Source organism: Pelobates fuscus, chromosome 4 (assembly GCF_036172605.1).
Source record: "Pelobates fuscus isolate aPelFus1 chromosome 4, aPelFus1.pri, whole genome shotgun sequence".
Taxonomy (NCBI): Eukaryota; Metazoa; Chordata; class Amphibia; order Anura; family Pelobatidae; genus Pelobates; species Pelobates fuscus.
This window is the reverse complement of record NC_086320.1, coordinates 202808756-202824021: the sequence shown is the minus strand read 5'-3', so window position 1 is coordinate 202824021 and position 15266 is coordinate 202808756. Positions and strand designations below refer to the sequence as shown.

The window sequence follows — 15266 nt, the reverse complement described above, 5'->3', positions numbered from 1 at the left end:
CTTGGCAGCTAAGTGGCTTACATTGACCGAGGTTCAACAATAACTGCAGCCTGAACCAGGAGCCAATGAAGCTGCGAGCTATATGTTATTCTGCAGTCAGAGGTCTGCTCAGGAAGTACGTTACCTATAAGTATCAAGAGAGTAGAAGATAAAAATGATAATGACAGAGTCTGGAAACTAGATCTAAGAAAATATTTATGCTAAGAAAATACAAACTTCATCTATATTTAATTACATAGGCAGCATGACGAGAGAGCCTGCTGCAGATATTGGAATGCAGCTTATAAACAAGATTACTCCAGAAAAGAATGCGAAACAAGCTTTTTTTTTTTTTCCATATTAGCTCCATTAACGTGCAAAAAGAAACCAAAGACAAAATCAGTTAAACAGCCACAATGGACTTCATGATGAGGAACAGCTACATTTCAGGTTAGGTCATTAAAGAAGCCAGCACACAAACATACACAAAAAAATAGGTTTAATTTTCTTCTTCTGTACATGATTGTCTACTTCTCAATCCAGACTGCCTTCTGATACAGCACAGGACATATACTTTTTCCCATGATTCCACCAGTTCATTTACAATATATTGTATCCAAAAATTACAGATAACTCGTATATATTGTATATTAGGAAAAAACAAAAAAAGAGAAAAAACACAATGTGTAGCAAGTGTCCAACAAAGAAGTGCAACATTTGGTCAATGCATTCAGAAGCATTGTTTTTGAATATTGCTTCCTAGAACACTTTTGCAAGACTGTTGTTTTAATAGTTGCAGGATGGCTGGTCCCGACATGTGGAAGAAGGCATCCTCTGTCCTGGTTTAGGGGTCTATCTAAGGTACTCTAGAATAGTATTCCTGCTACTGGAACCAAGTTCCATCCACTTTCACTTGTTGAGATTCCGTGATTGGTATGTATTCTGTCTATAAGTTCCTGCATGTAGAGAACTTCTGCCTCTGCTATTTGAGAAATCTAAAGTTTTTGGCTGCTAACATCACTTGAGTTGCTAGGTCAGGTTGGTAAAAGAAAAGGACGGAAGGGAAGGCCATGCATCCGATAAAGGGAGGGTAACTTTGCATAAGGGGTAATTAAATCACGGACCTGCATTCAAAACAGTTAGAGAAGGGGTCAAGCCCACCATATATAAATAGGTTCTCTTATAGGTTGAAGGCAACTCCAGTAACTAGAAATATCAGGTATCCAATACAATCTACAAATTATTTTTTTGTTTGCCTTAGTGTGGTTATAGCACCAAGTTATGCCTTTTAAGCCATTAGTCAACTTGATCCACTCATCAGTATCATACTCCACCCCACTTTTTGTTTCCTAGTGTAACATATAACCAGGTATCGTTTTGTTGCTACTATGATAAGTTTTGAGAGCATCATATCAATAGCTATTTAGGAATAAGTGAATTAGACAAGCTCTGGGGGTATATGCATTGTATCTTCATGAGTTGTGTTAATTAGCTTTCTTATCTTATTCGTTCAAATAATTAAGACTCCTTACGTCCATTGAGTGAAGGTTAAATATTATTTGCTGTAAGATTAGAATAGGGCCCAATGGAGTAGTCTTTCTAGAACTTAGATTAGAGGTCCTGCGAGGCCAAACCCCATCTTTATAGTTAGAGGTATTTTGCCCCTCAGCCCAACTCAAAGCTAGTGACTCGCAAGGTTACATCGTTAGGGCCTCAACTGTCTCTTTCTATCATATGTTGATAGATGTCACTGAAAGGCCAACACCCTATCACATCGTTCGGTGGCCTCTCTCCTCTTGGCCCAACGCCTAGATAGAGAGTCATTAAAGCAACTTGGCAGTAAAAGGAAAGGAAAAGTTCAAAGTATTGATTTTTTTTTTTTTTTGGGGGGGGGGCGCAAGTCTCAAGCTTCATATGTAGGAGAAGATTTCTCACCTACTAGTTTCCAAGCTAGGGCTAGTATCCCTTCTAGGAGATAAGTGGCTACAAGTTTAAGCTCCACTAGGTCATGTGACTAGGCCAAAGATCACTGCGGATAGCTACAGCTAGAAAAGCAGAACTGCTTAGGCTCATGAAGACCAATATTAATAATGCTAATGCCGAAGAAATCTCCTGTTGTAATAGCATGGCAGAATAACATGCGATGACTACTTCAGCTTTTTTTTTTTTTACCATAAGCCAGATTAACAGACTTGAGGGACGGGAATAAGCCAATTTGGCCATGACTCCAGCTATACGTGCTACCACTGGCCATGTATGCCTTTTAACCTTGGATTAAAACCTAAAACCTATAACATCCTTCCAATCCCCCTATCACACCAAAGATTACCCCTGCTCATCTAATTTCCTAATATTAGTAAAGATAGTCTGAACGTAAAGATATTAACTCTGCGTCTTTATTTATTGCATCCCAGGATATTTTAGACAATAAAACCTTCTCTTAAGATTTGTCAATGATTATGAATAGCAGGGACCCTAGGCTTAGCAAAAAACGTACTATACCAAAACATTTTTGGCGTTTGGCATTTGTAAGAATGTTGTTTGTTCTAGTTTCCCACATCATAGGGAAGAGTTTGACCTCTACTTGAACAAGTTGGTGGGTCTAGGGTGCAAATATGGGGGCTCTGCATTTTACAATTAGCATCGCCAATAAAAGAAACTAGGTTGCCCTATTGTTTTCCTGGGTAAAGCACAAATTTCTAATAATTTGATTGCCGGCACTGGTGGTTTAGGCTGTTAAAAGTTTGCTCAGTATGTTTCAGGGCACATGCCAAGTCAATATGTCCAAATAAAATGTATCCTAAACAATACCGAATATCTCAAAAGTTTAATTTTCTGACTTACCTATTTTCTACCTATACATCACCTCATTTAGCCAAATTCCTAATCACCGGGTTCACCTAAGGTTTTCACGCTGGTATACTTTTACTACCCACAGGGATCTTCGAATGTAGCAATCTTCAAACTGCTTTGAAGGATCCTGTTACAGCTGACTTCCTCCTAGCCATAGAATTTGAACAAGACTTTAATAGTTCCCTTTTACAGGATGACGTACCAATACTGATGAAAGTTCCATAGGGAACTGAAACGTCGACTTTGATGGAATTACTCTAACAAGTAATAATTGGAATTGGAAGATCTAGAGGATTTATAATTCTTTTTGTATATACTTTGCATTACTAAGCACGTAAAAAAAAATACAAAAATGTCATGTGAAGTACAAAGCTTATTGTTCTGCATTATACAGATATATATATTTATATTTTTCCCCTCTCTTAGCGAACTCCCATATATTTTAAATGTATGAAATCTTAATTAGAAAATTCATGCTAAAATAGCCAAGCCAATTCTGTAGTCAATTTGTTTTGTTTTACATTACAATTTAGTGAATATATCCCTCTTATTTTTAAAGATGCAGTAATCTGTTACAAGGAAACAAATAAAGCTTTACAAGCTTTTTGTGGTTACTTCCTTATAGGAGTTTGATTTAGGCATGGGAGAGCATTGCTTTGCATGGATTAATTGTAATTTGTTTGTACTGGAAGGTTATTTTTCCACTCAGAATCATTATCTATATTTGACACAATGGCATTAAGAAGCTTGACTGTCAAAGAAAATGCATAGTTTTCTCTGTTTCACATACAACATGGATTACTTTGTTATGTAGTTTGTTTTTTAAACTGCAGACACAAGAAACCAAACCAGTAGATAAAAAAAAATAAAAAACTTCTCTTAAATTCTTTATTAAAATAAGCAAATCCACATTGGATTAAATTGTATTTGGGATGATACAGACAAATAAAAAAAAAAAAAAAAGTCTTTAAAAGTGTTTTACTGTTCAAAATATAGAACTGGTAGGGAGGGCTGCAATACTATTTATGACAAACAACTAGTTTTGTCCTTTACAGATAAACGGCACCTTGTGCAACAATAAATCTATGATGCATTGTGGCCACTGTTTAAATCATTCTGTTAATTTTTCATCTTCGTCCCCACTGGCTTTTGTGATATCTAGGTTAGAATCCACTGCACATTTTTCATCTTCGCTTAAAGGTTCTACTTGACCTAGGTCATCCGTGTCGTCTCCAATATTTACAGCATCTGAATCCTGATTTCCCTGTGGATCTTCATCATCTTCCTTTATATGTGCATCTTCTTCCCTATGCTGGCCAGTTTCAGCCGAACTAGTCTCTGGGACTTCCTTTTTTTCCTTAAATACTTCCACGCCCATCATTCTTAGATAATGCAGCCTCTCATTTTTTGGCACAAAAGATCGGATTGAGGTTTTTCCCCTCCAGCCACAAAGAACAATAGAGCACTGGAGAGTATCAAGTTTCCTAATAAAAGAACAAGAAATAATTTTGCTAAGTAATTAGAGCATGCAAACCAAGGTTTCTACTCTGACATTAAAACTCGTGCACATAATCTTTCACAAGGCACACTATAGTCACCATAACAGTTAGAGCTTAATGTGGTTATTCTGGTGTCTGAATAGCCTATCCATGCAGACTTAATGTAAACACTCCTTTTTCTGTGAAAAGGCAGTATTTACATTATTGCCTAGTAACATCTCTAGTAACCATTACTCAGACGGTACAAGAGGTGAGAAGCAGAGTGACGCAGTGTAGCGTTTTGCCATACATACACATTAGCCTTGCAATGCTTTCCTACAGAGATCATTAGTTTTGATTATCTCAGTCGCAGAGGCAGGGCCAGCTGTGGAGAGACCGGCGCAGCACTGGAAATAAAGAAAATACCTTTTCAAACAGAAGCATGGGTCTGGGAACCTAAATAGTGATTTCATCACTATAGTATCAGGAAGGAACACAAGTTTGTGCTCTTGATACTATAGTGTTCCTTTAAGCAACTAACCAGCTGAGTATAATGTATACAGTAAAAGTGACAAGTGTGTATTTATGCAACAGGCGCTTAAAAGTGCAAAATCAAATTAATAAGTCAGAATAGCTGCAACCAGCTATGTGTAAATTCATCCCACCTTAACATGCTACTAAACCAATAAAACCTAACTGTGTGTTTTTTAGGCACTAGCTCTCCACTGTTAACTGGGGTGGGTGTGTATACCATACTGTTACGTTTTATTGGTTCAGCATACTGTACATTTGTCACTAATAGTTCAATGCATAACATGCATTTTTAGAGTCAAAATAAACCTAACTTGAGTGCTCAGTAAACTGTAAAGCAACATTTTCATGAACCTTAAAAGAGAAAATAATACATATTTTACTTACAGTGGGTCAGGTTCATATTTTAAGACAATGCTTCCCATAACTGAAAAACATGAAAAACAAAACAAAAATTAATTTCTTTCTAGATGAGTTTAAATAGTCATGATATATGGTATAGAGTACATCCCAACCACATGATGTAAAAACACCCAAAATGCAAATCTTAAACAGGTTTCTCCTTCTCCAGCCACTTTACAATACTTGGTTCTAGGAATAGTCAAGCACAGGGGGATAAAATAAGTAAATATGGTAGTTTAAGCATGGGCCAGGGTATCAGCAGCCTGTATAGAGCAGGGCCTCATGGGCTCTAACCATTCAATAGGAAATTAAATGTGTGAGAAACTTTGGATGGTGACAGCCTACAAGCCGTGACAAATGGAATCTTATACCTAAGCAGAGCAAGGCCACCTTCAAAACATAGTGTGGATCTTAATGGAGAAGAACACTTTCTAAAGGGTTAAATTGACTCATCATACTTGAAGGTGCAAACAAGTAATGAAACTTATGCATCAATCTCTCCTTGTCTTTTGCAGAGGAAGTAAAAAAAGGGAGATTAAAAAAAATCTCCTGGTAATATTAGTGGAGATCATCTGCAAAAAATAAATGTTAGTCCTCCTCAGGATCCTTATGGAAAGCCAATATGCAGGTTGCCAAGAAAGCAAAACGTTTGAAACCCCCTCCCCCCATAAAAAAAAAACCCTCCTAATTGTGGAGATTGCAGAATTGTGGAAACAACTCCTTCCAGAACAACAACTACATATCCAGTGAATGCATACGCTCAAAAGAGCACACTGCAGGCTTCCCCAAAAAGCGAGGAAACTTAAAAAGGCATCCAGTAGGAGCCACAGAAAGAACAAGCCAGGCATGCATACCACACCTAGTGGTAAATGTGATTGATGATTGTCTTAGAAGCCGGAATAAAAGTCTCAAAAAAATCTCTGGAACGCAAGATCATGTTATATGACCTTAAAGAAAAAATTCTTGAGACTACCAAAGTTGCATCCTAGGCATTATCCACCTGAAACTCAGGAGCCCTATCGTGACAGACTCTGCCCACCACTGAAGAGAATAAAAGGATTGAAACGAACAAGCAGTTAAAGCAGCATATCAGTGCATCTACCAGGGTTGCAAGCAAGTAGAGGCTCCTGGAACACTTCCTTCATGGCAGCATCACTTTGAGTCCCTTTGTGCTTGAGATGAGAAATCTCTGTGACTTTGTCTGGCATAAGACCAAAGACACTGTTCCAGCCAAGCGCCGAAAAGTCAAGTAAATTACTCTGAGCTCAATACATCAACTGGAAGTCTAGCCTCCTGAGGTGACCAAGGTTTTTTTTTTTTTTTTTTTTGTTTTGTTTTTTTTAATAAAAACACCAATGTGGAAAAGAGGAAGGCAAGAGGGAATGCACAGTGAGAGGGGGTTCTTGCTTGCCCTTGCTGGCACTCTGCCTGCAAGGAGAAGATTTCTACAACTTTCGTCAGCATAGAAACATAGAATGTGACGGTAGATAAGAACCGTTCGGCCCATCTTATCTTATAGTTAGGGTAGCCTTATGCCTATCCCACGCATGCTTAAACTCCTTTACTGTGTTAACCTCTACCACTTCAGCTGAAAGGCTATTTCATGCATCCACTACCCTCTCAGTAAAGTAATACTTCCTGGTATTATTTTTAAACCTTTGTCCCACCTACGGTATACAATGAAACACTGTGACCTGTGCGTCACCAATGTCTGCATGTATATAAACGTATTGGTTCTCGCATACCTTTAGTCGCTTTAAAAACGACCGATGGGACCTGCAAGTCCACACGGTGGTTTCTTTCTTTTACTGGTATTCTGGACAAGAAAATTCTCAATAAAAAGATATTTACACAAAAAAAAAAACCTTTGTCCCTCTAATTTAAGACTATGTCCTCTTGTTGTGGTAGTTTTTCTTCTTTTAAATATAGTCTCCTCCTTTACTGTGTTGATTCCCTTTATGTAGTTTAATGTTTCTATCATATCCCCCCTGTCTCGTCTTTCCTCCAAGCTATACATGTTAAGATCCTTTAACCTTTCCTGGTAAGTTTTATCCTGCAATCCATGAACCAGTTTAGTAGCCCTTCTCTGAATTCTCTCTAAGGTATCAATATCCTTCTGAAGATACGGCCTCCAGTACTGCGTACAATACTCCAAGTGAGGTACTGACAATAGGTGCTGACAACAAATGTATTTTATGCACAGACTTTACATTGCCAGGCCATGTCATGTGTGCTGGGAGTGCAACTAGGCCCGAGAGCATAATTATACATATCTCATTATGTGCAGTGGTTTCAAGTTGAAACACTGCACATAATGACTCTTACCACCATGACCACTTCAAATTACAAAAGTGATCATGGTAGTTGGCAACAGCTGTATTGCAATGCTTTAAGGGTTACTCCAACTCCTCCATTTGTTAAGCAATTTATCCCATACATGATGACACGTGAGCTCTCAGCATTCACAAAAATATAGTACAGAAATCTAGCAATTATCCATTTCCCAGTTAATGAGTTTCAAGCTCAAAAAGCAGAATGAAATGTAATTTCAGATCTAGAATATAGATTTACTTTTTTTTTTTTAACATCATTAATACAGCAGGGACAGTTAAAACCTTGGCACCAGGAGGGTTAATTACAAGATGGCTAGCCAGTGATTGCAAACCAGCAACCACATAAAAAACAAATACAATTTCTATGGGGGTCAATAAGACCCCCCATATTGTTATGAAGGATGATGTAAACATCCATGTGCTCCCACCTGCAACCTCCATTATAGCAATATTGGTGTTTTATTGATAACCCTTAAAATGTTTTGTTTATTTAACGGTTTTCATGTGGCTGCTGGCTAGTGCATTCAGTCAGTCTGGATTTCAGCAGTTCAGTAGTGTTCTGTACAGCTGAAACCTAGACTAAATTCTGGACCATTTAGTGCCTGAAATACAAAACAGATGTAAACTAAAATGAAACTATTTTTGTGCACATTACGCAGTAAAAGGGAAACGTGTTTACTTTGGCTGCTCTCTGTTACTTACACATGAAATAGCGGCCAGCAACCAGGGCAAGTCTAGCTTCACGTTATATAATGAAGGCTGGTTGCACAAAATAAAACAGCAAATGCAACATAGTGCATGCAGTTTTATCATCACTTAAGAAGTCAAGATAAAGAAAGGCTAATGTGTGAAAAACATTTGAAGCTTTTTTGATCCAATTGTATTACCTCTAACGAAGTGCTAAAACTAAACAAAAAATAAGTTGGGAATAAAATATTTTGATGAACTAACAAAAGGTGAAAAGTATGTTTAATGCATATGTACTTATGTGGATTTATTCAGATTTTTTGGGCATAGTGGAGTTGGAAGTTGCCCCATCTTTATCCCTATCTGACCTAGACATGCATGAATTGATGGTATTGCAGGGCAGAGGGCTCACATCCCCAATATTAAAGCACAAGCACAACGTAGAAACAAGTAAATATGAAACCAGATGAAAAACAAGTATGTGCATTAATTCTGCTGAGCTGGGGGGGACAGCAGCTCTGTAAAGTATAGTTAAGTGAAATGTATTGCTTGTCTGTGCCTCTCCCCCTCCCTTTTCTGGTTACAGCAAGACATTTAAATTGGAGCTGCTTTGTCCCTCTTTCATCCCCCGCATCAGCTTCTTGGGATTGAAACCCCTGGTGTATTGTATTGGAGACCCCATGTGGGGGTCTGTGCATGTAAAACCATGTGTGACAAAATAAACAGTTCAGTCAGTGTTGTACCTCCAGAAATGTGTGTTGTCCAGTTAACGGGAGAAATGGATCTCTTTAAACTCTAAGTGTTTCCTGAGTGGCTGAAGGAAGCAAATTAGCGGAGATAACCAGTCCGGTTACCCTGAGTCCGCTACAGTCTGGTACCTTATCTTTTTTTCAGCAGGGTGGGAGCAGAGGGGATGGGTGGGACCACAGCAACTTACAAGCTGTGGCTTATACTACATATACACGTCTTGATAAAGTCCCATGATAACTCACTGAAAAGTTAACTTTTTTTTTATAATTGTTAAGGAAAGCCAAGCTATTTTTTTTTTCCATATATCAAGATTACTTAATTGTCTTGCAAGATGAGATATTATAGCATAATATATTTATAAATAAAACATACATGCGCGCACACAGAATAACATACAAAACATGAAATGTTTCACAAGATTGCTTACCTAGGTCTTCTGCCTGTTTTTGTGTCTCCTTGCTAAATTTACTCAAGAATGGATTTTCTTGAGTTAGAAGGATCTTGATATCATCTACAGATACACTTACAATTCTTGATCTGATGAAAGGATAAAGGCTATATATGCCCTAGATTGCAAGGAATAGAAAACATGTTAAAATACAAAACCTGCCATGCAGCCTTACAATGTTATACACACAATGCACAGCACGAACATTTTTTATGAAAAAAACATATTTAACCCCTGTCCTTAAGGGGTTACATGTGTCCTTAAGGGGTTACAGGGGCACTTCAATAAGCACACCTGCTCATTAGACTGTTCTCAGTTCTCCTCCCCCCCTTCGCATACCCCTTTTAGACTAAACTTCTTTGATTGCCAAAAAAGCTATCCCACAATAATAACTAGAAGAAAACATCTGACCCGCTCAGACACTAAAGGAAGAAAATATATTATTTTAATACAAGGATCACAGTTCTAATCTTGCAAGGAAAACTTGGCTTTAACATTATTGAGATCAGTCGAAGCCACGTATTCAGTCGAAGCCACGTATGCAACTGATGATCTACAAAGGAACATAGATGATTTGCATTCAAGCTTACGCAGGTGTCAAAGGAAGTCAACACATTAAAAGACACAGACTGATCGTTTGTTGCTAATCATGGAATCACAATATATACACAGTTTTTTTGTATGCTTCAGGCTCACCTGCTCTAAAACAATATAAAATATAAATTGCATTCTTGGCCTAACTGCAAGACTCACAATCTTCTAGTGCTAATGCACTTGGTAGGTCTTAATGCACTTTGAGCACTTGGCATCATTCTGACAAAACCCGGTGTTTAATGAATTATCCTGCATATGTAACATTTACACAGAGCTTGGCATGATTAATTTTTTTTCCCCCACACAGCATTTAAAAAGTGTTATACATAAACTCTGATAAAAATTAAGCATAGGGAAAGTGTGCTTTATAAAACACATTTGCAGTCTGGAAGCAGCATGACTTGATGTGGGTTTCATTGTTTTTAGTAGTCTTTGGGTGCCAGACCAAAATATTTAGACACCAGTGTTATTTTCATAGATGCCAATCCAGAGTGACACTAGTAATGTTCTATATAAAGTATCAATTAAATAGTAATATCATATGATTAAATTAAAACATATTAAAGCTTCTGCATCTACAGTATTACCCAGAAATGGATCTTTCTTATCTTATTTTACAGACAGGTTGAAACCATACTTAAAAATGAGAGAAAAGTGTTAAGGTAGACTTCCTGGTGAAATATTTTATAATATAGAACAAATATTATGAAAGGAAACTAGTTGAGTTCTAAACAAGATATTGTGCTTTTGTAGGATCAAACTTTTAAAAGTGGTGCATCTTGATTTCTGTTAGTGTGACAGTATTGCAGCTGTGGCTTTTAATAGACTATTCAGTTAATGGAAAAAACAAAAATCACTCTATATAGCTTGATTTACACAGATGCTGAAACACAAATACAGCAACCAGGGCTATAGGGTTCACAAGGAAGCAACTTGCTTTAGAACATGTAATACTGCACACATCTAGCTTTTGTACCCTATAATAATACACTATACATATACTGAAAAAAAAAAGTCACACGTGGCCATGAATTTGGAATATATATATATATATATATATATACACACACTCTCTTATTCACCCCCATTATTTTTTGCCTAGGTGATGTGTTTTTAAATTATTATACTATTACAATCTCCCAGATTTGAAGTCATTGTTTAGTGAATAAGCGAGTGCGCTGGATTCTGTATTTTGTATATTTTGGCCCCAGCAGCACTCTATAATGTATGCATGTTCAGGTGAGTGCAGCCCTCTTGGTTCTTGGCAGGTCCTACTCTATATTTGGGAGTCCAGGCCAACTCCTTGGTTTTGCACCCCTCCCTGTCACAGGTGCCTCATTCCAGGGCCATATTTAGCCTTGACTTGCAGAGAGTCCCAGTAAGGAAGTATTTCCCAAGTAAGTGGGTTAATCTCATAAGAGCAACCATTAGGCTGCTACAGTAGGACCTGCCAAGAATGGGGTACCATTGACTGTGTGACAGGCTTATGCATATACGATCATATAATGTAACTAAACCTCCATTATTTTTTGCCTAGGTGAGGTGTTTTTAAATAAAACTATTACAATCTCTAAGATTTGAAATCATTGTTTAGTGAATAAGCAAGTGCGCTGGATTCTGTAATTTGTAAATTTAGCCCCAGCAGCACCCTATAATGTATGCTTGTTCAGGTGAGTGCAGCCCTCTTGGGGGTGGGGGTGTGTGTGTGTATATATAATATATATATATATATTATATATACACACATACACACACATCAAATGTAATACCAATAAAGACTATTGAAATGGATTATAAGTAGATGTAGAAATAGCTTAATTTGCTCATGAGTTACAATCACAATATTTATGTAAAAATACAGCTTAAAAGAGCTTGCCAATTAATTTAGTAATATATACTTAGTGGCTTACACAATGACAACTACTGGAAAATGTTAAAATAGGCATCAGGTCTTGAAATGTTCCAGTCAGTGAAAGGGCACTCCAAGCATCCAGATGCAATATGTAGTTTAGATCATAGTATTTATCCTTGATTATTGAATATACTTTTTTTTTTTTTTTAAATGAATGTTTTGCGCCATAAACCAATCCTTTATGATTTCATTTTTGCTCCTCTTCTCTTCTCCCCTCCCCCTCCTTTTTTTTTAGAAGCAAAAGTTGAAATTTTGAATGGGAAGAAAAAAATAAAATAAAAAAGTTAGTTATACAACTTTACAAATTAATAATTTATTTTTATTTTTTTAACCCCTTAAGGACCAAACTTCTGGAATAAAATGGAATCATGACATGTCACACATGTCATGTGTCCTTAGGGGGTTAAAGACTCAATGCACCCCCACTTATGACAGAAACCCAACTTACTTTACATTTTGATTGCAGTATTGAACATAAAGTAAAACATTTAAAATGTACCAATCCCAATTTAAAATGTACCTCTTGGGCTAATCTATAAGCACATCCATATTGTTCACCATCGTTATTCCGGCACAGCACTTTGATACCAGTGTTAATAACCTATGAAAAGAAAGAATAATTATTATAGTGTAGCATATTGCTTTAATCAGAGGCAAAACTTTTTTTTTTTTTTTTTTTTTAATCAAGTCACTCTGCTGATTACGTTTGGAAGCAATGGCATAAAATTAACAGTAAAATTGGAGAACTAAACCATTTAAGGTTCATCATCTCTAAATTTTGCAGAAGCATTAAATGTGCTAAATTAGTTTCCATGCTTTCAAAATTTTCTTCTTAATCAGCTAATTGAAACATTTATGTGTTAACTAGAAATGCAAACATATTTCAGGAAATAACCCTTTGTAACTTCTTTTATATGGCAATTAGAGATATGCGATACTGTGACAAAAACCTTAAAAGAACACTGTTAAAACAACACGATTGAATGACACCCTAAAGAAGCATAGCTCCAAAGACAAAATTATGGAATCAAAGAAGCTATTCTGAAAATGCATAACAAACACGCTTTTTTTTTTTTTTTTTATTATTTATGGTATGCAGGTACTTGAACATGATAAAAAGTCATTGTGATAAATATTACACATTTTGTAATTAATGGCTACAAAACATGATCACCACTGTTATGGGAAAATGCAAATATTGTATTTCTCAAACTGTGTACTTGGTCTTTAAGAGATATTGCAAACTGACAAGGTGTTAGAAATTTAACATTGTTTTTCATAACTGTTTCTTTAAGCAATTACCTTTTACCTATTTTCAGTGCATAATATGTTTACGCCATTTTGTCCCAGACAAAATACAATAATGCATAAACAAGCTTCAAGGCTATGCTACGACTCTTTCAGTACATAATATACTGCGGTAACCCTAAGTAGATAAAGATGCTCAGACTTTAATATGCCATCTTGTCCTAAGTCAGGGAATTTCCCATGACGTGTGGACCCTTACGTTTTAGTATTGTATTTTTGCCAAGTTAAGGGAGGTCCCTAGGAAACTATCCAGTTTGTCTAAGGTGGGCTCCTCCGACGAGGAGGACTCCTTGTGATGCTATTTTATCATCAAGCCTGCTTGGATCACAGACTTAGCTTTTTTTGGATCTCTGTCACATCTCCACTGGAAATGGGTTTGGAGGCAATATGTGTCTCAATTGACAAGACGCTGTAGACCCAGAGGGGGTCTTTAAAGCTGTAGACCCAGAGGGGGTCTTTAAAGCAGGCATCAGTAATTTATTTATTTTAATACCTAAAACAAGCAAATAAAGTAGACCATGCAATATAGGAAAGGGACAAGGGAGAAAGCAACACACAATTTACCTTCATCTTCTCACTATTGTGAAGTAGCACATTCCTCAGTTCCTTAGAGACCATATAAAGTTGCCTCTTCTTTCCTTCCTGAGTTCGAGTCAGTAAATTTCTCTTTGGAAAAGATTCATCTAATGCATAGAATTTCCTGCAAAAATTATAAGCATCTTTTAATTATCAGAAAAATTAAAAAATAACTATTTATACAGAGCCAATTACAGCTGACTATTTCAAGCTGTATAATGAGACAGAAGTCCATCTAAGAGGCAATGTAACTAGTTAAAAACATGTAGTCATATACGATTTTCTTTTCCCACATTCCCATTTTTAAAGGTTTATGGTGTTGAACAAGGAGACACGCTTCATTGGGTCACCCACCATTTTAAAATGTAATCCGCCACTGCTTACAATCATATCATTCATTTAACATGAATATATATATATTTTTTAAAAGGAACCTTTACATGGTTTTCCTATAGTCACAAAACTAGCGCAGCTACAGAAAAATACTCAATATGTCTAATTATATAATTTTCGGTTAATATGCATGGCTATAAGTCCATCACCATTACAAAGCTAAAGAGTTTAGGAAACATGCACATTTGTTTTATTCTTCCTTAAAGGAATTGATTTAATGACTCGTTTCTCTTTTGATTGGATTTTAAAATCGATTAGTTTTATAAACTATCAAAATGTACTCTATGTCTGATGAATCGAACAAACCATTCCAACTAATGCACGTCTAATGGTTAGTATGCTCAGTCTGCTAGTAAGATAGTAATCACAATCAAACCACCACACATTAGTATACATTTTAGAATTTACAGTTCATTTAGCTTGCATTATTAAGTCACTTTTTTATTTTTCGTGTGTGTCTGTCTCTCTCTCTCTCTCTCACACAAACACAATATATTTCATTTTGCAGTGTCTCAACCGATGTCAAACCAGTAGGTAATTCGTTTTAAAGCAGTACTTCAAAGAACACTATTTTCCTTGTGATACTAATTCACATTATGCAATAACAAGGTTGGTATTACCAATATTACATAGGTAATTTGATCAGTTGTGTATAAAATAAAAAAAAGTCACTTACTGGATGGGAGGAAATATTGGATCATCTTCAGAGAGAAATACAAAAGGATCTTCTTTAAAGCCAAAGAGTTTCATTTTTTTGGCTGGCGGTGGTCTATAAAAAAGAAAAACAAGTCACTGTAGATTGCAAGTACTCAGAAAGACAAAGCACTTCTCGGATATAAAAATATCCTGCTGCCATTATTATTATTATTATTATCGCCATTTATATAGCGCCAACGGATTCCGTAGCGCTTGTTCCCTAGGTAAACGACGCACACACATCCAGTCATCCACGTGATCTAAAAAGGTAACCCAATTCATCAGACCAGGCAATCTTCTTCCATCGCTCTATATATATTTTTACC

The 15266-nt window shown here is 36.5% G+C and overlaps 1 protein-coding gene across 3 annotated transcripts in view; it reads right to left on the bottom strand.

The window, feature by feature from the left end:
* Nucleotides 1-3708: 3708 nt before the first annotated feature.
* Nucleotides 3709-15266, bottom strand: part of NSUN2 (NOP2/Sun RNA methyltransferase 2) — a 53521-nt gene continuing 41963 nt past the window's right edge. For all 3 annotated transcript variants that reach the window (XM_063451853.1, XM_063451856.1, XM_063451855.1), the window contains exons 15-20: nt 14921-15013; nt 13840-13975; nt 12488-12568; nt 9441-9579; nt 5229-5268; nt 3709-4316 (exon numbers count right to left, since the gene is read on the bottom strand). In XM_063451853.1, coding sequence (XP_063307923.1) covers nt 3944-4316; nt 5229-5268; nt 9441-9579; nt 12488-12568; nt 13840-13975; nt 14921-15013 — 862 coding nt within the window. In that variant the 3' untranslated portion in view covers nt 3709-3943. The remainder of the gene's footprint in view (nt 4317-5228; nt 5269-9440; nt 9580-12487; nt 12569-13839; nt 13976-14920; nt 15014-15266) is intronic.